This window comes from Fonsecaea multimorphosa (assembly GCF_000836435.1).
Source record: "Fonsecaea multimorphosa CBS 102226 unplaced genomic scaffold supercont1.33, whole genome shotgun sequence".
NCBI classification, from domain to species: Eukaryota; Fungi; Ascomycota; class Eurotiomycetes; order Chaetothyriales; family Herpotrichiellaceae; genus Fonsecaea; species Fonsecaea multimorphosa.
The window spans coordinates 223512-246564 of NW_015971667.1; the positions used below are offsets into that span (position 1 = coordinate 223512).

General features: G+C 51.3%; 6 protein-coding genes and 1 non-coding gene across 7 annotated transcripts; 2 read left to right on the top strand and 5 right to left on the bottom strand.

Annotated features, from left to right (window-relative positions):
* Window positions 1–360: 360 nt before the first annotated feature.
* Window positions 361–2771, bottom strand: Z520_10873 (uncharacterized protein; the record flags this gene model as incomplete). Its single annotated transcript, XM_016781365.1, has 4 exons — window positions 361–1390; window positions 1452–1567; window positions 1618–1650; window positions 1704–2771. 4 exons carry the CDS (start codon window positions 2769–2771, stop codon window positions 361–363), a joined length of 2247 nt encoding a protein of 748 aa, XP_016627577.1.
* An 8800-nt stretch (window positions 2772–11571) lies between these two features.
* Z520_10874 lies at window positions 11572–11663 on the bottom strand. Its single transcript has one exon. It is a non-coding gene; the product is annotated as a tRNA-Val (tRNA).
* Window positions 11664–12035: 372 nt separating this feature from the next.
* Window positions 12036–13890, bottom strand: Z520_10875 (uncharacterized protein; the record flags this gene model as incomplete). Its single annotated transcript, XM_016781366.1, has 9 exons — window positions 12036–12271; window positions 12328–12458; window positions 12514–12743; window positions 12800–12996; window positions 13049–13209; window positions 13268–13383; window positions 13450–13591; window positions 13653–13770; window positions 13833–13890. 9 exons carry the CDS (start codon window positions 13888–13890, stop codon window positions 12036–12038), a joined length of 1389 nt encoding a protein of 462 aa, XP_016627578.1.
* An 844-nt stretch (window positions 13891–14734) lies between these two features.
* Window positions 14735–15178, top strand: Z520_10876 (uncharacterized protein; the record flags this gene model as incomplete). The annotated part of the gene is made up of 1 exon (XM_016781367.1): window positions 14735–15178. One exon carries the CDS (start codon window positions 14735–14737, stop codon window positions 15176–15178), a length of 444 nt encoding a protein of 147 aa, XP_016627579.1.
* Window positions 15179–15911: 733 nt separating this feature from the next.
* Window positions 15912–17831, bottom strand: Z520_10877 (uncharacterized protein; the record flags this gene model as incomplete). The annotated part of the gene is made up of 6 exons (XM_016781368.1): window positions 15912–16198; window positions 16314–16423; window positions 16480–16897; window positions 16968–17366; window positions 17430–17584; window positions 17638–17831. The coding sequence occupies 6 exons, from the start codon at window positions 17829–17831 to the stop codon at window positions 15912–15914; spliced, it is 1563 nt and encodes a 520-aa protein (XP_016627580.1).
* A 642-nt stretch (window positions 17832–18473) lies between these two features.
* On the top strand, window positions 18474–19964 carry Z520_10878 (uncharacterized protein; the record flags this gene model as incomplete). The annotated part of the gene is made up of 1 exon (XM_016781369.1): window positions 18474–19964. The coding sequence occupies one exon, from the start codon at window positions 18474–18476 to the stop codon at window positions 19962–19964; it is 1491 nt and encodes a 496-aa protein (XP_016627581.1).
* Window positions 19965–20223: 259 nt separating this feature from the next.
* On the bottom strand, window positions 20224–22985 carry Z520_10879 (uncharacterized protein; the record flags this gene model as incomplete). Its single annotated transcript, XM_016781370.1, has 5 exons — window positions 20224–20492; window positions 20577–21122; window positions 21207–21472; window positions 21531–21968; window positions 22924–22985. 5 exons carry the CDS (start codon window positions 22983–22985, stop codon window positions 20224–20226), a joined length of 1581 nt encoding a protein of 526 aa, XP_016627582.1.
* Window positions 22986–23053: the final 68 nt, after the last annotated feature.

Sequence of the window (23053 nt, forward strand, 5' to 3'; positions counted from 1 at the left end):
GGCATGAAATCGACGTGCGCCCAACGATCCTTTCCTCCCTCATTATATATACCCAACAATGAAAATCCCTCCCTGAGTCTCGTTGGTCCCGTTCGATCTTCCCACCTTGAGGCAGACTAGTCGAGTCAACCATCCCGAGAACATGTCCGCCGCTTATACCATTAGGATTTAAGTGTCCCCTCGTCATCATCAAAGACATGAGGCGTATATTCATCAACTGTACAAGAGGCGGATACATCACGCCATATCGTTCGGGAGGAAATATGAACCTGGCGCATTAAAATTCCGAAGTGGAAGTGGTGGGCCAAAGGCACCGATGGCCATCATGTGTAAGTGCCGGCGCAGACAGCTGCGCCCATCTCACATGTCTTTCCAGCTTGCCATGAAGATGCGGAGTTTGCGCTTGATGCCATCCGTCAGTCGCATCGACGAGTCGTCGTCGAGAACCTCAATGCAGTGTTGCAGTAGATTCGAAGGGACATCCATGGGGGCAAGAGATCCATCCGATCGAGTGAGCATCGGAGTACCTTCTTGGTATTTCATATATCTGGAGATGGCCTCGTTCTCTGGAGTCAAATCATCAATTGCGAACGGCCGGTCTGGCTCGGCCGGACCATGCGTGGGCGAAAATCGGCCATTGCTGTTCGCCATGCTGGTTGCCCAGCCTGTCAATGCCACGCGATAGACTGCACCTGCCCACCACGGCGGGCGCACAGCATGGGGCATTGATCGGATCAAGCGCAGTATCTGTCCGCAATGGAAGAAGGCCTCTTCCGGTTGGTCTATGCAACGCATCTGCAGCCATGATGCGTACCGGAACGAGCCAATAGCAACCTCGCGGCGAGCAAATTGCTCGATATCTTTGAAGCTGGTGATGGCGTTGAGTGATATTAGGTGATACATGATTAGGTTTGCACATGTCGTCCAACATGTGCCTTTATTGCCTGCGAAACTTTGCTTGCTGATGGAATACCAATGCTGCAGCAAGGAAGAAATCTCCTCCAGGCGAGCTTTGGTTGCTGCCTTCGACACTGCACGAGATGCCTTGGCATGGTTACCGCCGTCAGGTAGGCACGCAATGAATTGACGTAGCTGGCACACTTGAGCCTGGATAGGGTGCAACAGCAATCGAAGCTGGGTTGGTGAGAGCTCCTTGCCCGCCAGATCGCCGTCAACGAAGCTGGTGAAAAAGTCTCTGACGGACGCTGGGCTTTGATGTGTCGAGCCATGTGCTTTATCGAACAACTCGAGCCATTCTAATGCGGTCTCCGCATGCCACAGGTCGTCAGAGTCGGGCATAGGTGCATGGAGGTTTACGATGGATAGCAAGGGAGTGGTATCCGAAAACAGGCTCATTTCCTGGTCGACAATCACCCAGGAGTGAGCGAGCCTTGTTCTTCAGGTCAGCATGATATAACGCGGCGTCTGTCCTGACCACGGAAACAACCTACCGATGTCTGCCTTCGTGCTCCTTCCATTCCTCCCAAGCCCGTTCTGGGTCCTGCCTACGACTTTCAACAGTGATCGACCACTCATCAAATTCGAGCATTCCAGAGTGCGCTAACATCTAGAAGAAGTAAGTAAGGGCATACTGAATCCAGCATGAAAATGACTTACAGCGAGATACATGCCGCGTTGACCCATGGCAATCTATTTGTGGAGTTAGGGACAAGATCAATGAAAGTATCTGGAGTCTGACTTACGTCCATATGCCACTTATCACCCGACCAAGCGGCGAGGCAGGTGAACAGGAGAGCAGATCGAAGCACCAAAGTCTCCCGTGCTTGGAGCACGTCCTTCTCGATGGTGTCAAAGAGTGAGATTCTGCAAGCTTCTGTCAAGCCACTGGCAATGTATCTGGCCTCGACTGTGGCTGTGGCCGAAGCTCCCGAGGCGACCATAAGCAGGATCAGGAGGCTTGCGGCCTTGCTGTTGTTTGATCCCATGAAAACATTGGGGTCCAGTCGGCCGGCAGGAACTGATGAGTAGTAGGGCTCATATCGAACCACGTAACTCCTCAAGAAGTACTGCATCACATCCGGCGGTGGTAGCATCAAGAACGCATCACGGCTGGAATCCGGACTGGACGGCGTGTCTTCTCGAGCTGCATGATCAGCCTTGTGGATATCCAGCGCTTTATGTAGGAAGCTCTGAGTGATGGCGAGCAATTTCTCGCGAGACCATCCTACGATAGGTTCGGTGGCAATTTTCCGCTCGGTGGCAATGTCCAGGAAAGACTCATCAAGCTGAGCTGTCCATGCCGCCCAAGTTGCCTGGTTACGGAGTGTTTGAGCAAGGCCCTCCAAGTAAATGGCGGCCGTCTTTGGTGGAGCAAAGGAATATTGTTTGTCGACCCGGTTACACTGGAAAAACGGCCAGGCATGGTGGGCGGCCAGCACGGCATCCGGCTCTTGCAGACCACTTGTGGTGGAAGAGTTGGACGGTGAGAGGCCGGCTGGGGGCCGGTACTGCAAGTGGCTATGAGGGCTTTCCAGGTCCATTCGAAGGGGAAAGGGTGTGGCTCCATCCGGAATCTGGATGGGCAAAGGAATATGGGTTGGGGTCGGAATTCCCATCTTACCATGCAGCAGGAATTGCTCTGCATGGTCTTGCATCATGGCCTCAGGGGGGCTCATGAAGTCTGTGAGTATGTTGGTAGAGTCGAAATCTAGCATGCTCGGCTGAGCACTGCTCATAGCCAAGAAATGACTGTCACTTTCATGGTCGTAGGGGGTCCCGTGCATCTGTATGAAGTTCTCCATGTGAGGCATGTTTGGCATCATGGGAGTAATTGGTATAGTCATCTCTGGGGGTGTGTGTGTGAAGCCGGCTCTCAGCATTCGCGGTTCTATATCCTGGCCGAATACGGCCGGAGCAATTGGTACCGGGTGGTTTGTGTCAGGGAGGCTCATCCGGTGCTGAGGTAGGGGACGAGGGCCCATACCGTCTGTAATGGTCATTTAGTCTCGAGTCCCAGAACGAGGGAAAGGGGGCAAGCTCACTGGGAGAGACCCCGTTGACGCCGGGAGTCGGAGCAGAGAAATGAGACATTTGTGACACATGGAATGAGGCAGAGGAATGTAGAGCACGCTCTGAATTTGGGCGTGGGAGGGGGTTGCGCCGATTAGGATTATGAGAGGAACGACGAGTGGCCCGAGACTGGCATACAATCTGTTTGCTCACACATCTCGAGCATGGGACCTATGATGCTGCTTGTTAGAACAGCTGAAATGCCAATGTCGCAGAGCCAGACACGCTCTCTCCAGGGGCTTGCGAGGACCAGATGCGTGAGGCACTCGGAACCCTTCCACGCCCACCGCCTCACAGCAGCATCTCTTCCTTCTCCCCAAAAGCAGGACGTGTGTTTTTGACGAGTATGACTGACCTTCTTGTCACATTTTGCTTTTGCTTTTGCGCAGTGAACGCAGGCTATGGGCATGCGTTCTGTGGGCGAGTCCATATTGTAAGGACCTGCAGAAAGAGAGTGGAGGATAATATGAAGAAGCCCTGACGATCAGGAAGGCATGAGCTGTTGGTCGGTATGTGTGGGTGTATGAGAGTCTCTTTCTTTCTTTCTTTGTCAATGTAGAGTAAGTGCCAGTGGCTTGGAGTCTGAGCCCGACGAAAGCAGGAGGCTCATACAACTTGGGGCGGAAGGCTGACGGTGAGGGTGCAACCAAATTAGCATTATCTGTAAGGGGCTGAGACGTAACGACAGAGACAGGACAATTGCTGGTAACGTAGCAAGCGAATGTGCAACGAGAGAGTCAACGAGAGGCAAGCAGTAGCAACTGTGCTATGAGCGAGAGTCAGGGTAAAGAGAGAAACACGAGCATATACAAAGTAGGAGGACGCAGTCAGATGCAAAAACGATCGACGGATGATGGATTATTGGAATGGATGGATGGATGGAGACACATGAGATTCTCTCGAGAGAGAGTTGGAGTGGGAAGGCCGCGAACACGAAGCACCGACCACTCAACTGTGAGCAACTCTGAGTGGGCGCGGCAAAAGTTGACCAGGGAGACCAGGGACAAGGAAGGGGCAGGCAGGGCTGGGAGGGGAGGGAGGGGAGGGGCGCCGTGCAGATAGAGCCAGGGCCCTAATCTGCTAATCTTTTTTTTCTTGGGTGCGGCTTTGTGGGCGAGTCGACGTGTGAATCTGCAGGCGGGCTTTAGGTGGGCTGGGGGAGTGGGTGGGTGGGATGTCTACGAGGTAGGCAGCGAGGCAGGTGTGGGTGGAGGGCGGCACCTAGTGGTTGTCACTGGTTGAGCTCATAGGGCAGAGACCAACAATTACCGTTTTGTCTGTTTTGGCCGTAATGTGCCATGGTATCAATACCAAAAATGAGCACAGAGCAAGCTCCCTTGGGCCCTTCACACTCTACCCACGATTAGCCTCTGCTTGACTTGGCTAAAAGGTCTAGGCTTCAGCTGTCGATCGTTCTGGGAAAGAGAACAGCTTGGGTGGTGATGACGGCATGCATATCGCTCCACCTGTTCGAAGGCCTCTCTGTTTCCCCTTCCCTTTGCCCTGGTCATTTTGTACGTTAGTCCGTCGCAAGGCCCGACGATGTTGCTCTGCTCAATGCACATGGTCGCGCCGTTGCTCTCATTGTTCATGCAGTGATTGGAAAGAGCCCGCAGAGCCCGCAGAGACCGCCGCGACCGCCGCCATTGCTGGTGACGCGCAAGGAGCTCTTGATCTTTTCGAGAGAGGCTTGCTTTTCGGGCGAATAGCTCCCGCCAATAGATCATGGTTAATTGAGACCTCATCCCCAAACCGGGCAAAAGGTATGCACGCCCAGGGTGCTTTTTGGGCGCTCGAGGCTTGATTATTGGTGTGCCCGGCCAGAAATGCGCCCAGAGAATGCAGCGCCCGCAAAACTGGAATACTTGCTGGCCATCCATCGGCGCCCATGCGACCCCCACCACACCACCTCGCCCTCTTTGGCTGCTGCTGGCTGCTGGCGGCCGCTGCTGGCAGCTTCACCTCGGAAGAAAAGGGCAAGCATCTCCGCCATGCAGCTTGCAGCCTGCAGCTTGCGGCTTGCGGCATGCACCCATCGTGGGAACGACAGAGTTCAATTGTCACGGCCCGAAATAGCATGGGGGCGATTCTTCACCAGGATTCTTCTTCCCCAATGCGTCCACCCTTCAGCTTTCCCAGCTTCATATGCTGCACTTCACTGCCCGAACTGTCGAGAGGCGAGTTGATCATATGCAAGGGTTTCTGTCCGGCCGCTTGCCTGTTTGGACCGCCGTTACGAATGAAAAGGTGCCCCAGTGGACGGTGACAGTGGACAGTGGACAGACGACTAGGAACTGCTGTTTCCTCTGCCAGACTCTAGAGGCTGTTCCTTGTCTGCTCGCCATCCCACCTATCCATGACTAAACCATATTGAACCAATTTGTCTACCACCTAACGTGATGTCGTCAAGGATCTCGCATCGGCTACCTTTGGAGCAAGAGTAAGACACGGCAACCGTGCTGTTCCTTTCTCGTTAGACCCCTCGCACTTTTCCCGTCCTTCCTGCTCAACTACCCCGGCCCTGGTTCCCGTTTGGTGAGCTTCCCCGGTCCTGACTTTGGAGACGATGCCGTCTTGTTCTGCTACTGAAGGTTGCACGAGATAATGACACCATGCGCGCTGTTGTCCTCTGTTCCTGTCAGAGGAGGATCACCGCAAGCCACCTCGACTACTCTAACCTGGCTTCATTCCGCGCTGCACCGTCAGTCTGGCTGTTGTTGCGCCAATTCCTGGCTAGAGAACTCACGGCCCATTTTTGGTCTGCCGCAGACATACGAGTACGTACTCCTCGCACGGTAGCGCTGGCTCGCCAAAAACACGGGTAGACAAGCCGTTTTGCTGTACATGCGCCTCGATTCTCCTACTAGCTTCTTGGTTTGCAAAGCTGCCTTGCGAGTCACAACCTAACTACTGCAACACGGAATGTGCCAACAGCTGCCCATTTTACGGGTTGATACGACAAGATCGCCCGCCAGTGGTTCACCGCCATGGCAGACCCAGCCAGCCATCGAGCCATCCAGCCTCCTTTGGAGCCGCATACGTAAAAGCAAAGCAGCCCGGACTTTACTGCGAGCTGCGCATGTGTTTGATGTCAAAGGTCCTCAGCAGCCGAGCCCCCAAGCTCCCTCCCGCGTCCGACATATCGTAAAATGCCTGCCAGCTCATCACCTTCGCGTATTCGACAATTTGATGAATGGATAGAGTGTGGAGAAATCAGTTTACCTTCGGGGATTAAGATCGCCGGGGATGCATTGTGGAGGACAGGCCTGCTCGTTCAGTGGGATGCTCCGTGCACAACTGCTCCCACCAGGCTGAGTCGTCCAAGAGTACCGAGTACTTTCTGGGCCCAGTCTCTATCTATTACCCTATCTCCTCGGCCTTTAGGACCTATGATCGTTGTCAGATTAGTAGCCTGATGCCTTAGAAACTCAGGCACGGTACCGACACCCAAATGGCCAGTCTTGGAAACACTCTCCGAGTTGTGACATTCCGCCTCACCCAGGATTGTCTTGGCTAGCTGTTCCCTTGTACCGAGGGACTTGCTGATAACGAAAATAATAGCACCCGGCAACTGCCTCTCAAGGGAAACGCTACTTGTCGCCCCAGAGCCTTTGGATTTGCGCTTAACGAGCCGCTAGATCTCCACCTGGTGCCGCCATATTTGGAACTCCATAGGGAGGAGTTTGGGATTTTTGCTGGGGCGCAGTTCCTTGAGCTCCAGATCCCGCGCCCGACTCCTGTTATAGAAATGATGAATCAACGACAATCATCGGCACGGCTGCGCCGGCGTTGGATTCGTCAACTGTCAAGGGCCCCTTTTGCAGGAACAGCTGTTGTGTTGCGCATTGAGAGTTATCCATTACCCTTTCATTTTGCAGGGGTTTCGTTCCGATAGGAAAAGAACAAGGTTGATCTCGAGTATCAACCGTTGATTACCGTCCCCATCCTGACAAAGCTATGCAACGGTTACAGGAGACACCTACTCGTATTGCTTGAGCCTCGGAATGCGTCTCGAACATGCAAGGCCTGTCACGCAATCGAGGCACCCAAACAAGTTGGGATTACTTGCTGGGGCGGCAATACTCGGATCGATATTGACTCTATCACTGATCCGAACCTCGCTTAAAACAAGTCAACAGCAGAAGAACATACGAATGCTTCGGTGCCCAGACGGGGCGCCTGAGTCAGCCCAATATGGAGCTATTGCAATGCCTACATTGGGTCAAATATATGCATATCGCTGGCCGAATTGTTGCTCTGACCGGGCTATTGCCGAACTGCAAAGCATAGATCATTTCATTGAGACTTCCTACGCGTTTGTCATACAGGCTAAGTACAGCATAGCGCGCCTTGCGATCATCAGGCCCTGAGGCCCATACGCACTGTGCCCTTTCCACTACAAATTTTTCCTGCGATCGCTCGGATAAGACTACAAACTCCCGATGTGCATGTCAGATCTGTAAGCGAGCATTGACGCGGTCCATACCTTCTTGGATAGGGGGACCATGTCCATCAGTGGTTTGACTGAGTACCATCGGTATAAGGACACACAGCGTACTCTATATTCTGCAGGGTCTGGCACCTCGTGCTGACTGAGGTTCATGACTCGTTGTATCTCTCCGACTTCCCATGCGGCAAGGCGCCGGAATGGTTTTTCTTCTCGCGACCAAGTATGGCTCATGACGGCATTGGTGAGGAAGTGCTCGCAGAATAACAACAGGCCAGGCTGTGCTGGGGAAATCAGCCGCTGCTGGCGGCCGTGCCGCCCCGTGGCTCCTACATCCTGCGAGAGAAGGCTGGATACTCGTATGCTGGCCTCGCGGCACATCTCCGGTCATATTTTAGGCAACTCCTCGTCAAACGAAACGTGGCGTGCTTTGCCCAAATTGACGGAGCATTGGCCCTGAAAAGTAAAGAACGGATCGTTCTTTCTTTGAAACCCAATACGGCCATTGTTGCTCTCCACATGAACGCGTTCGGTAACTGTCACAACACCAGCGTTCAGTCCCTCCAAGCTCTGGAGAGTTGTAACATTTGGTCCACAGCACAAACCTCTACGACTCAGAGATGACGGTAGAGTGTATCTGATTGGATACCAAGACTGTGCTTCCAACCGCGTTGCTTGTCATGGTCGCCCGATGTTGCACGGCATATCAACCACTACAGACGCGGTGGGAGTGGTTCGCACTTTTTTCCTGTACACCTGTCACAAGCTGCCTTGTTCGCAGACATGGTGAAGCAGTTCTCGGTACCCTGGGTACAGTCACGGGGTCCAACATGGTGTAATTGTCACACGTCGAATGGGCAATTGCAAACTGGTCTGGCTGGAACAGGTGCAGGCTTCCCGACCGCGAAAATACTATTGAGCCCCGGTACAACTTACTTCCCGGCGAAGCCGACGGCCAGTATAGGCGAGTTGGTTCACGAACACTGCTCGTCGGGTGAAGGGGATGTCTCTGCAGCAGCTGGATTGGATTTGTTTCAGATCCTTCCAGGGGGATTTGTCAACCCCAATCGCATGGCGACTCATTGTTGTCTGAACAATGCTGGTCCAACAAGCTCGGGAGGTACGAGCCGATTTACTGCGGTATGTCAAGGTGTATTATGTCAATAGATGGGCCTCGCCCAGCAACCATTATCGGAAGTTATCTGTCAAATCTTCCGAGAGAGTGGCTGGCCTTTATCGCACTTCCAAGTCGGTGAGTGATAAAAACAATAGATCCGAGTCCCCGAAAATCCAATGGGGGATAACCACGTTTCTCAGACCCAAGATTCGCTCCTGTTTGGGAGCATCTTGATTCTTTTGAGGAGCACAATCAGTGGCTCGTTGAACCCATCAAATGCACACCGCTACCGATGGTGCAAGGCCTGTTCCCAAGATGAAGATAACGAAAATATCCGGCTTCGAGGGTCACAACCCACGGAAATCAAATCCGACTGCCGAAGTCCATGACGCTTAGATTGTGTGGGGACCTGATTTTCCCGTCTTGAGATCCCATGTGAAGAGGGGGAATCCCTGACAAGGTTGAATTAAAAAATTCCTTGGGATTTGTTCGCTACAGCAACTGACAGGGGAAAATTACTTGCATTTTCCACGCCATTTATTTGTGGGCTTTTTTGATCACGAATACGAACGGGTCGCTTTTCCGTGAGGGTGTGTATAGATTTTGGGAGATTTGGGGGAGAAAGAGGGTGGACAGATTTCACTCTATGTCAATGTGTCTCACGTCAGGGACTCAGGGAGGGAGGGAGGGAGGGAGGTGGAGTGGGATGAAAAGCCACTCACTCGCTAAATATTATGGGGACGACGCCTCTGGAACCAGGCAGGCTTACAGGACAGCTGAGCACGAGGGTCAATCAATGTTTTGGTTTTATTTTTTCCATTTTGCATATGCGCTGGACCCGATTCGGCTGCTACACACTTTTTTTCTCTCTTTTTAACTTGATACAACAATAATGATAATAATAATGATTTCCTGACGTTGCCGTGTTTAGTTGTCGGCTGCCCTCGAGGCCCCAGCCACCCCTTTTCCCTTGTCCGGCACCCACCCCGCGAGAAACATCCTTTTGACATAAACATACACGTGGTGAGCGCAGCAAGTCTTGTCACTGATTTGCACATGATCGAAATCAACAAGCTTTATCAGCGATTTACACGCCCTATCGAACCTTGGTCGTGATGTTTCAAAGACTATTACTGCGTGAGGCCGAAGTTTATGTCCCAACGAGGAACAAATGGTGTGCGATTGGCCCATCTGGCCTTGGTACGTTGCAAACTCCCCTCCTTGCTTCCTCTCGCATCAGTAGGCTCATGGACTGTTCAATGTGCGAACGGGAACTCAAAATGGTCGTGTCAGTCTCTCGCACAGAAGGAGGCACTTTTCTCAACTTCCCTTCCACGGGTTTGCCGGGGACAGAGACAAGGTTCAATTTTCCGGAAACCTTCCTCGGCCTGAAAGACTGTGTGTGGGGGGTTTCAAAAACAGAGGGAGAAACTCTCTTAACCTAGCTGCTCTTTTCCCCTCAGATGCACACTGACTTTGATAGTTCCACTCTCTCTATCTAACATGTATCTACGCCGGATTTGTGATTCCCAAGGTTGTGCAATAAAAATCCGTCGCAAACTCAAACTTCAGTGGGATCGACACAGCTGGGGAGAAGTTTTCCATATCCCATTTTCATGGAAATGCCCATCTCACCCCATGGCAAACTCATGAATCGATCACTGGAGAAGTTTTCCAGAGACTCTGAATGGGAAATGCCCTTACCCAGCTAGATCTGTGAACGTGACGGCACGGCAAGTTTGTCCCCGATGTGGGCGTGTGGGTAAGAATTTGCGCGGAATGATGCACGCTCAATTCTGTGTCTCGTCTCGCGGTGCATCTTGGTATGTATTTGGTCTGTGAAATCGTCAATGACCATCTTGCTCTGCATGCATATCGAAAGTGGACTCTCCCGTCCTTCGTATTCTGGGGGGACGCCCGGAAAACTATTCCCTCAAAATTGAACGTTATTTCCCGTGGCGGAATGGGGCGGGAGAATCGAACAAGGGGTTGCAAAGTTCGTCCCACCGATATATATACCTGTCATGGACTTTTGGCGATCCGCACCGTGCCGGCAATGACGCATGGTTTGGATCTCCTTACTTGGATCTTCCAGGAGCATCCAGAAGCCCTGTTGAACATGGAAAGGGACTCGCAAAATCGGGGCTTTGTGGAAAATGTGTTGCATTTCTCGAAATGGACCAGGCTCGGATAACTCCTCTGGAATATTGAACAGGGGCAGTGACACCTTGATAGCCTTTGGTACTGCGCGGCAATTTCATAATCGAATGTTGACTTGGGCGCCTTGTCAGGTCTGTTCTGTCGTTGCATTCCGGTGGTTGGGGGTGATACCAACATGTACCGAAAACAGCCAAAAACAATGTCTCCTTGAAGGAAGCCTGGCTTCCTGTGTTGGGCAAATCAGAACTGGATTGGGAAATGTGTCAAAGCTCTCAAGTAAGCACTTAGGATGCTGCTTGCTTTCGAGATGGGTTTGATCAGATGGACAGGAAGAAGTCATTCCCTCTCATGACGCAAAACAGGTTCTAGTACGGAGCACACTGTACTGCTATCCTTTCTTGCATTAGACGCTCGTCGTTTTTGCATAGTACATATACACACAGGCGTCTAGATTCCTATTTCCAGAGATCTCATGAAAAAAGATGTATATTGCATAGCATGCGGCTTCCACTCTAGCCAAGTTCATACTCACTCACGCACATCTGTAGGCCTTACCAAGGTATTCGAAAAGATTGATCCAACCACTTCTTCCCCTTCATCTCCTACGTTTGGAAGAAGATCCATCTGTTAAGCGAATCGCGGGCACTGAACAACTATCCCAATGCCAAGGGCATTCGCCTTTTCCTCCACCGTAGAGGACTCTGCCACGTTAGATAAGCAGCTCCGATTGCAGAAGCGCTCTCTGCTTGGATGGCCAAAAAGAGAATCCTAAAAAAATAAATGCATGTGTCCAAAACAAAAATATAAAATTTGGTCATGTTCGAACCCGGGATCGAACCGGGGACCTCGTCGGATTTGTTGTTCACGTGGGGTGTGAACGACGCGTGATAACCACTACACTATTCGAACGCAATTTCGAGATTAAAATTGCTACCTCAAAAATATCATCTGCATTTAATTGTACGAAAAGCTTGTTTTATGGGGCCTCTTTGGTTGTGCCGTTTAGTTCAGCCTTGCCTTGGAGAGGGCACACTACCTGGGTACCTAATGAAATGGGCAGACAGGCTGTGTACGTCGGTGTATTAACTTTAGGCGAGGTATTTCGCCATCTGCTGTCGCTACTCGACACGAGGACGAGACAAGGACCCGTTTCGTCCCATCAGCTCTTTTCACAGCATCTAAGCAGCTCGGCAATCGTGGCAGGTCCTCGGGCTGGGTAGGCACATGGATCCTGTTCGCTCTCCATGTTCGAACGCCCTTCCCTCTTCGAAACATCGGGTCTCACCAGACGTTGAAGCAAAAAGGGTTCTCCTTGTCGGTCAAGTCGCGGAAAGCAAAGTCCTTCTCGTCCAGGGCGTCCCTGTTGGCCTCCAAATACTTTCTCCGCTGTCTGTTTTCCCAGATATAGTAGAACAGGATCAGGATGTTGATCACCACAACGACCACAAGCGCCACCACGTTCGCACGCCGACCTTCGAAATATGGAGATTCGGTGTAAAACTGCGGGGCGGTGATGTCTATATTCAGGCTTGGGTCAGCATGTTTTCATCACGACGGGTCCAGACTCACTCACTTCCAGCGCTGTAAAAGACGAAGAAGAGCGCCTGTGCAGTGATCCTCTTCGTGTGACCGCCAACATTGGCAGTCATTGTGCCGACTCCGGTGATGAACCCGCAGGGGATCATGCCGACCATCATCCAGAAGCTGCAAAGACAGTCTCGTTAGCGAAATGTCCGGATACCAGGATGGGTGCACTTACCCTGTCAACAAGACCGATTTGTGTTTTAAGTCATAGGCATACAGTAAGACTGACCCGGTAAGTGACGTGAGGGCCACCATGATTGAAATGATCATTCTGGAATTCTTCACGTTGGTGGCGATAAAGGAGACAACGACCAAGCCAATGCACTCGATCACGCCGACGGGTAGCTGTAATAACGTCGACTGGAGCGTGGTGAAACCGAAAGACTTGATCAAGAGTCCCGCAAACTGCGTCCATTAGACGGGCCGAAGCAAGACTCTGCCGTGTGAAAGTGAGTGCTTACCGTTCCGACTCCTCCCAGGATGTTGCCACATCCACCGGCAATGGCGTTCAGGAAACCCTTGGGATCCGTCAAGGCCTCCCACGCCTGCTTCCATTTGCAGGTCTTTGACTCGATGCCGGTCTGGTTGTCCTTGACTCTCATCACGGCAATTTGCCTCTCTCTCTCTCTCGTTGAGTAACCAGGCTTGTGCAGGATTGCTCGGAAGGTAAAAGAACAGAATGACAGACCACGCCGTCGACAGGGAGCCACAAATGATGAAAATGTACTTCCAGCGAGGAATTTGGCTGTCAATGTGTCCCACGCCATACGCGAACAGCGCCCCCGCCACTTGGGCCACGCCCTTCTGCATATACCACAGCATCATGCGAAACGGCTGCTCCTTTCTCGTGTAGTACATGTTGGATGTGATGCTAACGTCCACGGTCAGCAAAGCAAGATCACCAGCCGGGGTCCATGGGTCACTCTCACAGCATGAACGGGAGTTGAATCGATTCGGCCGCTCCGAGAAGGAGACGTAAGACGACAACGCCACCGAAGTTGCTGGCGGCAGCCAGCAAGAACGATATGGCGCCCGAAAGAAAGACCTGCGTGGCAACGTATTTGCCGATGTGGAATCGTTGCATCAGCAACAGTGATGGATATTACCAAACGAGATACCCGACGTAGAAGAAGCTCCCGGTCCACGACAACTGATGGGAGGTCAGATGCAAGTCTTTCTGGAAGTTGTACAGGAAGGCATATTGCACGGCCTGCTTGTCAAGATACTGCAGAAACCCGGTGACCATCAGGAGCCTGAGCAAGAAGGCAGGTCAGCACGGTGCTGCGACTCCTTACCGAGTAGTGAACAACTTACGGCTGCAAATGCAGGTCAATCTTGCGAAGCACGGCGGCTTCTTTCTCTTTGCTTGCATGGTCGAGGCCCTGGGCCTGGATGTACAGGTCCAAGGCCACATCCACGTCGCTCTTCTTCCCTGCGCGGACCGGGGTCAGCAGAGGCCACGGAGGGTCTCAGATCGGCTGGTCCAGCACTCACCTTCGCCCGATTGCGACAGCACTTCTTCAGCCTGGGGGACGATCTCCTTGGACGCCATTGTCGGTGGTGAGGTTCAACGACAGATGCTCTGATCAGATTTGCTGGCACCCGAAGAGTCCCTTTGCAATCTATATAACCCTGATCTCGACGTTCGCGACCGGTCTCGAACTCCATCTTATCGGCCGTTAGCGATCCTCTTCAACCTTCAGCTTCTAGCTTTTCTTCTTCTCTCTAGTTTTCTCGTTTCTTCCCACCAGTACATCGGTATGTATTCTGTCTCTCACAGGACCCTGTGTATACGAATCCATGCTGGATCTCTTCCGAAGAAACTTGTCCCATGTCGACCGTTTCTTGGGAATAGTAATCAACCCGATCCGAGACGCCGGCTTGCCACGCGAGGTTCGACTGTCCATGGCCAGTGCATTGGACCTGTTGGCTCTGTGTTCGTCATTAAAGTCTGGAATGGTGAGCTTCTGTCTGATCGCTCTAGAGTGAGCCGGGAGATTCGTCATTTAAGTATAGAGTGATGAGATCGACTATAGTTACGCGACAAAGGCCCATGGGAGTATAAAGCCCGCGCCATCCTATATAAAGCAGTTGCTTCGGCCGAAATTACTCAACATCAAACTTTTGACGTCCTACTTGGGACGTGTCCACAAAATATCATGCCATGGACGGATTCAAGTATTACTGAACAGGAACGTTCATTGACCTCGAGTGGCTACCCTTCTGCGAGAGACGACCGGGCTCTTTTGCGTAGAAGCAGAAAAAAAAAGCCAGGGAAAAAAAGAAAGCATTCGGCACAAATACAAGAAGTCAGGAGTTCATGGCAACATGGCCCATAGTTGCCGTGCAAACCCATTTTTTTCCCTGCTGAGCCTCGCCTCAGATACTTCCTAGGGATGGGCTCTGTCGACCTGATTGCAAGCTTGAATGCTCGGGGCCCAACAAGCGGATTTACCGACGTGCCCGACAATGACGAGTCTCTCCCAGACGATTTTCAGCGCGAAAAGGCCAAGCTCTTCAATCCCTTGAAAGTCGGCGCCTTTAACCTCAGGCACCGCATCGTCCATGCTGCCCTGGGCCGGTCTCGGAGCGCATTCGCGACTGAGAGTCCGCTGGCCGCAGAGTACTTCCGCCAAAGAACGACCCCGGGCAGCTTGGTCATATCTCAGGCGACCTCAGAGATTGTCCGAACTAGTGTCCTCAATATTCGCAAAGCGGCCGAGAATGAAGGCCGCGACCAGAACCATATCAAGATTATCGCCAGTAGCACCACGATAGTGGCCGCCACGGATGAAGAGGCCTTCAAAAAGCGGGGCGAATACCTTAGTTATGTAGACTAGGAAGGAGCGGTAGCCTTGTTTGGAGGTTGGACTAGTGTCGACTTGTCTAAGTATTCGGACGATGAAGATTTTAGTTTGAGCGACTCTCCTCGCCTACAGTCTCTGATCAGAAGGTGGTGAAGTACAATTCCCGGGACAGAGAATGTACGTTGGACCAAGAGAAGATTAATCGACTATATTATTGTTGGTGGTCTAGGACCCAACATCATCGGAGGTCCGAAGACAACAGCGGATGAGCTTGAACGTTGGCTAAAGATTTCCGGGGTGGATAGATTCAACCTTTCTCACATCGTCAATCCAGGATCCTTTGAGGATATCATAAAGTATCTTCTTCCAGAATTGCAAAGTCGGGGCTTGTTCAGAACATCGGTGGAGAACGAGGGGGCAACCGCTAGAGAAGTCTTCATTGGTAGCAAGAGATTGCCACCTGACCATCCAGGTCCGAAGTACAAGTGGCGGGCCGGCGAAGCTATTCCAAAATATCAGCTCGGAGAGGAGAAGGATGTCGTTGTCTAAAGATGATAGCATTATCAACTCAAAGACTGGGTGGCATTAACAGGATAGAATGTATGTCTCAAAGCATGAGAAAGCTCACTACGTGCGTAACAAGATCGATGTCAAGTTTATACAGAGTACAGCACCTTCATTGTCATTACACTTGACAGCCATGCCTGCTCTGAGCCTTCAGTGACAGGCCTTTCTCTCAACATGGACGCTGATGCCCTTAACTAGCTCACAATTGATACCGAAAGTTTTTGTTCTCTCGGTCTGTGATATCCATATGTCCCTCTGCTTCATCTTCTGCGCCGTCCACATCTGTCAAGGGGCCAGGGGCACCATACACGCTGTCGCGGCGACAATTTTCGTGACCAAGGTACCATCGTGCAAAGACGGCAAGTACCATCAGCGAGATAATGCAGACAACGCACGCAATCCATCCGCCAAGGTATAGAGGCCCTGGCGTCGAGCTGAAGACCACTGGGCCCAAGATATTGCCTACACAATACCCAATGAATGCCACTAGAGATGGAAGTACTCATGTCAGTAGGGATAATGCAGAGTACATCGTGCAACACGTAAAATGGAGTAGGTGGGAAAAGGTTGATTTGGAGGGGAGAGGCCTTGGCTGACTTACTGGCAGAGACAGTTGCCTTTTTCGTGTGGCCTGCGGTATTTGACGCGACCATGGCAATCGCAATAGAGTTGGTGGCGATTTCAAGGGGCATCATGACCAGCCCAGCATATCTGAAGGCGCATGTTGTTAATGCAACTGTAGTACTCTGAGCGAAGGGGAAACCTACAACGCGCCTGGCTTGTTTCTAGAAATTTTCCAACACATCAGTGAGCCTGCTAAAGCCGGTGTGCAGAGGATAAGGATCATAAAGTAGCGCCAGCCTTGGAAACGTCGAGTGATCCATCCGGCTATGAGGAATCCAGTGGCTGCCACTCCTCCCACAGGCATCAGCAAGAGCAAGGCCTGAAAGTTGCTATAGCCAAGCCCTGAAATGACGAGCGTAGCGAATGACGAGAAGGCACCATTGGGAATGCTGCTGACTCCGGCAAAGAACATGTTGGACCAGGAATTAAAGTCGGTCAATGCCTCCCAGACCTGGTCTTTCTTGAAATGACGGTCAACAGTGCCGACGTTGTGAATTTTGAGTCGAGCCACAATGATGGCGCGGTCTCGATCGTTGATCCATTTAGCTCGCTGTGGGTCATCTGTGTTGTTGATATTGTCAGGACATGAGTTCTACATTCAATCTATGCCAAGTCGACACCAGACACTCACCAGGCATCACCACCATGACCACGATTGCCCAGGCGAACGTAGTTGCACCGGCAATGAGATACATGTATTTCCACGTGGATGCTCCGAAGGAGCCATGGATATGTCCAATGCCCCAGGATATCAATGGGGTCACAACTCCGGCGCATCCACTCATGCAGTACCAGATCGCAGTCCTGAAAGGTTGCTCTTTGGGTGTATACCAGAATGTCATATAGACAGTAAAGACTGGTGCAATGGCCGACTCGCAGACACCCAGGAAAAACCGATTTATCATCAGCTGTGCGTAGTCGCTGCACGCAGCGGTGCTCATCATCACGACAGCCCATACCATCATACTGGCCGCGCAGACTTTCATGGTAGGAAATCTTTGAGCGAGAAGAGACATTGGATATGTTGCGACTGGGGCTTGAGTTAGCCGCGAATCATAAATCTTATCGAGGTACCAAAATAGGGCGTCCTTACCGAGATATCCGACATAGAAAATCCACGAGACTCTCGAGTATTTGTCACTGTTGGTGATGGGTTTGCCTTCGGCATTGTAACCAATCACCGTGATCAGTTTCAAGTCAGTAGTCAAGTTAAACAAGGCTGCCTGGCCCAAAAGAGTCTTGTCCCAGCTGCGGTCATGTCAGCAAACAGCCTTTCAAACTTCGGAAGATATGGTGCTTACTATTGCAAGAGGTATGAGATGGCTAGGACTGGTAGAAACCAGAAGTCCAAGCGTCTCAGAAGTCGCTTGACATCCGCATCTGAGTAGGAAACTACATTTTCCTGGACTCGGACGGTGCCCTTGTCCAAGACTATGTCGCTTTGTGGCTCGACTTTAGTCTCTCCCGCTCTTCGTACTCTGAGATCTGGAGACATTGTGGTTCTTGCTTAATCTCAAGGATGTCTTGAAAAGCAGAGACATCCACCCATTTCTATATTCACTTATGGCCATGGTGTTTGGTCACACACCCAAGCATATGCCCAGTGCCGATGTCGTTGACCGGAGCTGAAACTGTCGAATCGGTGTTTTGGCCAAAATCGGCTTTCTCTAAAACCCCAGCATCCACCTTTTCTCCGCATGTAGTTTGCCGAAAAACTCGGGGCACCACGTTTTTGGCCGATTACTTGGGGGATTGAGGTTGACTGGCTAGAAAGCTCGAATCTCCGTCTTCGCTAAGGATCACTATCGGGTGTGGGACTCGTGGAGAAGATACGGGTTCTTCGCTATGCTTCTCTTGGTACCCATGAGCAAATAGGACTGGCGCGGGTTTCTTGTGACGTGAATAGATTGGGAAAACGAATGGCTGAGGATCCTTGCCTTTCGCCGATTCTCTGGGTGGCCTCCGATATCTGTGGTTCTCGTTATTACAATTCATTGTGGACGCACTTGAGGTCAGTATTTTTACGGCTGCCACCTTTGGTTATCGAAACGGCACATACCCATATCTACGACCAGATCATTCACTGCAAGACGGAAACAGCCTGCCTCTAAAAACTGTCCCAAAAAACCAAGTTGTGATGGGGGATAAAATTGTATCAAATACACTAACTTCGTCGTCGATACCTCCGCCAGCTACTGAAATATTGGCCAAATTTGTCCATGATGCCAAATATGAAGACTTGGACAAGGACGATATTTCCGTTCTCAAAGACTTGCTCCTGGACTACATTGGGGTTGCAGCTGCCGCTGTCGAGAAAGCCGAGTCCACGGAACCAGTGTTTCAAGCCGTGTTAGAACTTGACGCAAGTTCGAATGGCCAGGGTGGTTTGTACACCGTATTTACGAAGGGTCGCAGATACTGTGCTCAGTCTGCCGCGCTGCTGAATGCTTTCCTGGGCCATTCCTTGGACTTTGATGATACCTACAGCGAAGGATCTGTGCACCCTGGTGTGACAGCTATTACTGCCGGCCTTGTGGCAGCTGATGGCATGTCCTTGCGCGAAACACGTGTCGACATCGCAGGCAAACCTTTCCTCACAGCGGTCGCGGTCGGCTACGAGGTCACTTGCCGCCTCTCACGGGCAGTAGGTCAGGGGTCTTATGCCCGCGGATTCCACAATACCTCCATCACTGGCATTTTCGGTGCAATAGCGACAATTGCCAAGCTCAAAAGTTTGGAAGCAGGCGTGGTCGAAATGGCATTCGGGCTGGCAGGTTCCAAGGCCGCCGGATCAATGCAGTACCTGGAAAACGGGTCTTGGAACAAAAGACTTCACCCGGGCTTTGCGGTGCGGGATGCTTTTCTATGTCTTGCGTTGGCCGAAAAGGGTGTCTTGGGGGCGTCCAAGATTTTGGAGGGCAAATTCGGCTTCTTCCACATGTATGCCATTTCTGGAAGTGACCGACGTATTGATTATGCGAAATTGTTGGGCAACTTGGGTTCGGAATGGATTTTCCTTGCGACATTAACGAAACCGTATCCGGCGTGTCGGATGACCCATGGCTTAATCGAAATGGTGGACCGACTGCGGACAAAAGTTCTATCGAAGGACTTGTCGTCTTCGCCAAATGATCCTTTCCCTTCTCAAACGATAGAGCAAATCAGAATCAAAATGCCGGCCTACCAAATTCCGGTGGTCGGGGCGAGCCAGGAAAACAAGATCCATCCGCAGAATGTTGTCGATGCTCAGTTTTCGGCGTACTACCAAGTGGCTCTTACTTGGCTTCATGGAGCCAGGACAGGTTGGGCCGGCTATGACTACCTGGACGACGCAGATATGCACAGTCTTGCAGATCGGATCACTATCACGTCCGATGAGACCTTGTCTCGCTTCCAGCAAACCATCACGTTGGAGTTCACCGACGGATCCAAGCTCGAGGACACAATCCGACCGCACGCTTCACCCCGGGAAGAAGCCAGAACGCCTGAATATCACTCCAAAGTAATTGGCAAGTTCATCTCGTTGGCGGAATCCGTTTATGGAATTGAAAAAGCTGCGAAGATCCAGGAGGTGGTCGAGAATTTGGAAAGCCATTGTATTGTAGAGCTGCTGGATTTGTTGCAATGAATGCACTTGGTTTTCAGACCCGAATATCAAGGAAAGGGCGCAAGAAAGTAGAATTCATCATCCTGGAATGACTTAGTCTGAGTCTTCCTGGAACATCCGAGGCCGTTGGTGTTTGCAGCTGAACATGGAGTAGGATTGATGGAGGCTGACCGGGAGAGGCGACAGAATCCTCAGTCGATCGATGTCAAACCCTCTTGACCAAAAGCTCCGAGTAATAAAGGCACCCCCCTCCACTCCCAAACCAAAAGTTTTCATTCAATTACGGGTCCATTTCTGCTGAGATGGTCTGGTTGAAGTCGTCAGGGATAAGAGTTGAACAAGTGCTATCATGATATCTTACTGGTGCCATTGTCTCTGTAGTCCAGTCTCCTAGATCAGAAACCAGATCGAAAGTAAAGCCTTGAAGGAAATCATCAAACTCGGGAAATTGATGTTTAGGGGCGTTGTTCTCAAGGCTGTGATTGTCGGGCACGGTCGGGTCATGAAGTCCCATTGGGGGGCCAAAATGCTCGGATGCCATCTTGTCTGCTGTTAAAGAGGCTGGTTAGCATATTATCAATGTCGTCGTATGAAATGAGCCATCTCTTCGGATAGTCACGCTGATCAACTTACCGTCCTCCGTAGACGTGGACACCTTGGCAGTCTTGCTCTCCTCTCGTAATTCGTATGGACTCCCCTGTCCCCCAAACTCCTCTCTCCACCACCAGTGACAATCAAATACCACACTCATCGTCAACCGACTCTGGATTCTTAGGGATAGACTATCCCTCCCACCGTCCGCTCTCTTGAAGATATTGTCGCTCGCCCAGAGTTGAGTGAGTATCCCTGCTCCGCGAGAACAAATGTCATCGTGCTGGACAGATGCCTCTTTTAGAAGCAATATGAATTTGAAATATGCCCTCTCCCCCGCTCGGGCGTCGACCGCTGAATTCATGTCACTTCGAAGGATCTTTAGGATGCAGAATGCAGCCAGCAGCAACATTCGGTGGAAGTAGAATGTGCAAACCAAAGCAAAGTCTTGAATGAAGGTCGCATGCTCAATTGCATTAACGGCGTCGTCGTATATCTTGATCAAGTGCATGGGTTTGGTGCTGATGGTCTGAGTGAAAAAATAAAACGATACGATTTCAAGGTGTGCTAGAGAAAAGTAGAGATTGCCTATCTAATAGTTAATTAGGGACAGACAAAAGAAGAATTGCTTTAGAGATATCAAGGGATTTGCTGTTTGCAAGTATGACTCACCGAAATCGTCAGAGGTTGGGACTATTACTCGAGACAATTCTTTGTCGTACAGTTCGATGAGCATCTCTAGAGCGGCATCGTTTTTTGAGCCGCGTTGAGTAACGCCGGTTCGGACCACAGCCGAAATCATATCGGTGGCAATGTGATGGATCCTCTCGCGATATTGCAAGACCGGCGGAATAACGTGGGCCATGGCTGTTTGGTATTTGTCAAAGTCAGCAGAAGAGCTGATCATCCAGGGCAAAAGCCCATCACAGTAGCTAGCACTTTAAACATGAGTGTTCGTCTTTCAGTGTCTCCAGATCGGGCGGAAGTGAAGCTTACCTCTGAGCGGTGATAATACAGTAGATCCATAGCCGGGCCCGAGAGATTTTCTCTTCCTCATTGTTGTTCAAGCGGACTCTTGCGAAATCTTGGCCGACGCCGAGGACATGGAGGCCGTTTTGCATAGCAAGATTGACGGCGGCACCGCTGAATATATGGGACATGGACTTGTGGGCCGAATTGAATGGAAGTGGCCAAAGGGATAATAAAAGCAGGCTCTGTATGACTTCGACAACCTCGGTTCGGGACGCGAACGAACAAAGGGCGAAGTTTTGAAGGGGTTCAGCCAGTTTTGTCAGGAGGGTTGGGTCGGCTTGATAGCGCCGTGATCCGATGGCCACAATAGTCCAAAAAAGAAGAGGAGACCGAGCGTAATATTGGTTGGGAGTTATATCGGGATTCAGGATCGGTAAGACACGGGCGTAATATGCGAAATATCTAAGCATTCAGCACCGTCAGTTGCGATCCATATTCAGGTGAAGGAAAATTCGGTGCATAGTCCTACAGAGAAAAACAGTCGTCTATCCGCTCTGCACTGGCTTCTACCCGATCGATTGTTCGGGGCAAAGTGTCTGATCCAGCACCACTTGATAGGGGTTGTTGAATTGAGGTTGGTGGCTTTGGGTGTGACTGAGCTGTCCCGGGTTGGCATTGACCAGGCTCTCTCTGAGTATGGCTTTGCCCTGTATGGCTGCTTACGTCCGGGCTGGCAAGGCTGGGTTGCGTAGGAGTCGAATGGGCTTTAGGTGGAGAGAGATTGAGGAAGTCAATGGTATGGAATTGGGTATTGGGAGACGAGGAATTAGCGGCCGACGGCTGCCAGACAGAAGGAAGCTCAGACGCGTGGTGTATTATTTGTGCCGGTTCGTCTCCAGACGCCATGATAGAAGCCTGAAGTCTCAAACGATCGTTTTCTTCCTGTAGCTCTGCTTTGCTGTAGCCATGCTGGTGGTCAGTTTGGCGTTTCTCCGACTGACAAGATTGACAGCCCACGGCTGAATTGAGATGCTGGATGAGCTCACGTCTTCTTCTTGACCCTTTTGAATGACCTGAGGACCACGCACTCGAGATTCATCCTTCGACATCGAGTACACTTAGCTGAAGGCGACTGATGGGCATCACAGCGTAACTAGTCGAGCCATTTAGTCGCCTATCCTGGTCTCGGCACGGGATATGCACTATGGCAATGAGTCAAAGGGGTGGGTGGCGAGCGAACCTTTTGCTGTCTGCACTGCGTGCAAGCCCTGATATCCTTGCGTGGCTGTTTTTCTGGCATTGCTAACAAGAAAGCGAGATGGTTTTTGAGGTTCAAGTGGCTAAATAACTACAAGGAGCGGCCTAGACCATTGATATTTAAAAAAAAAGGCCCCCGAGTACCCAAGCCCGACCTTACCGAAACGGGCCGAGTAACCGAGTCCCCCTCGCATCAGCAGGTGACGCAGGACTTTCATCCATTTAGGTAATGCCTCCCTAGGTTGAAGAACCCATGATTCAGCACTATGGCATATCAAAGACGACAAGTA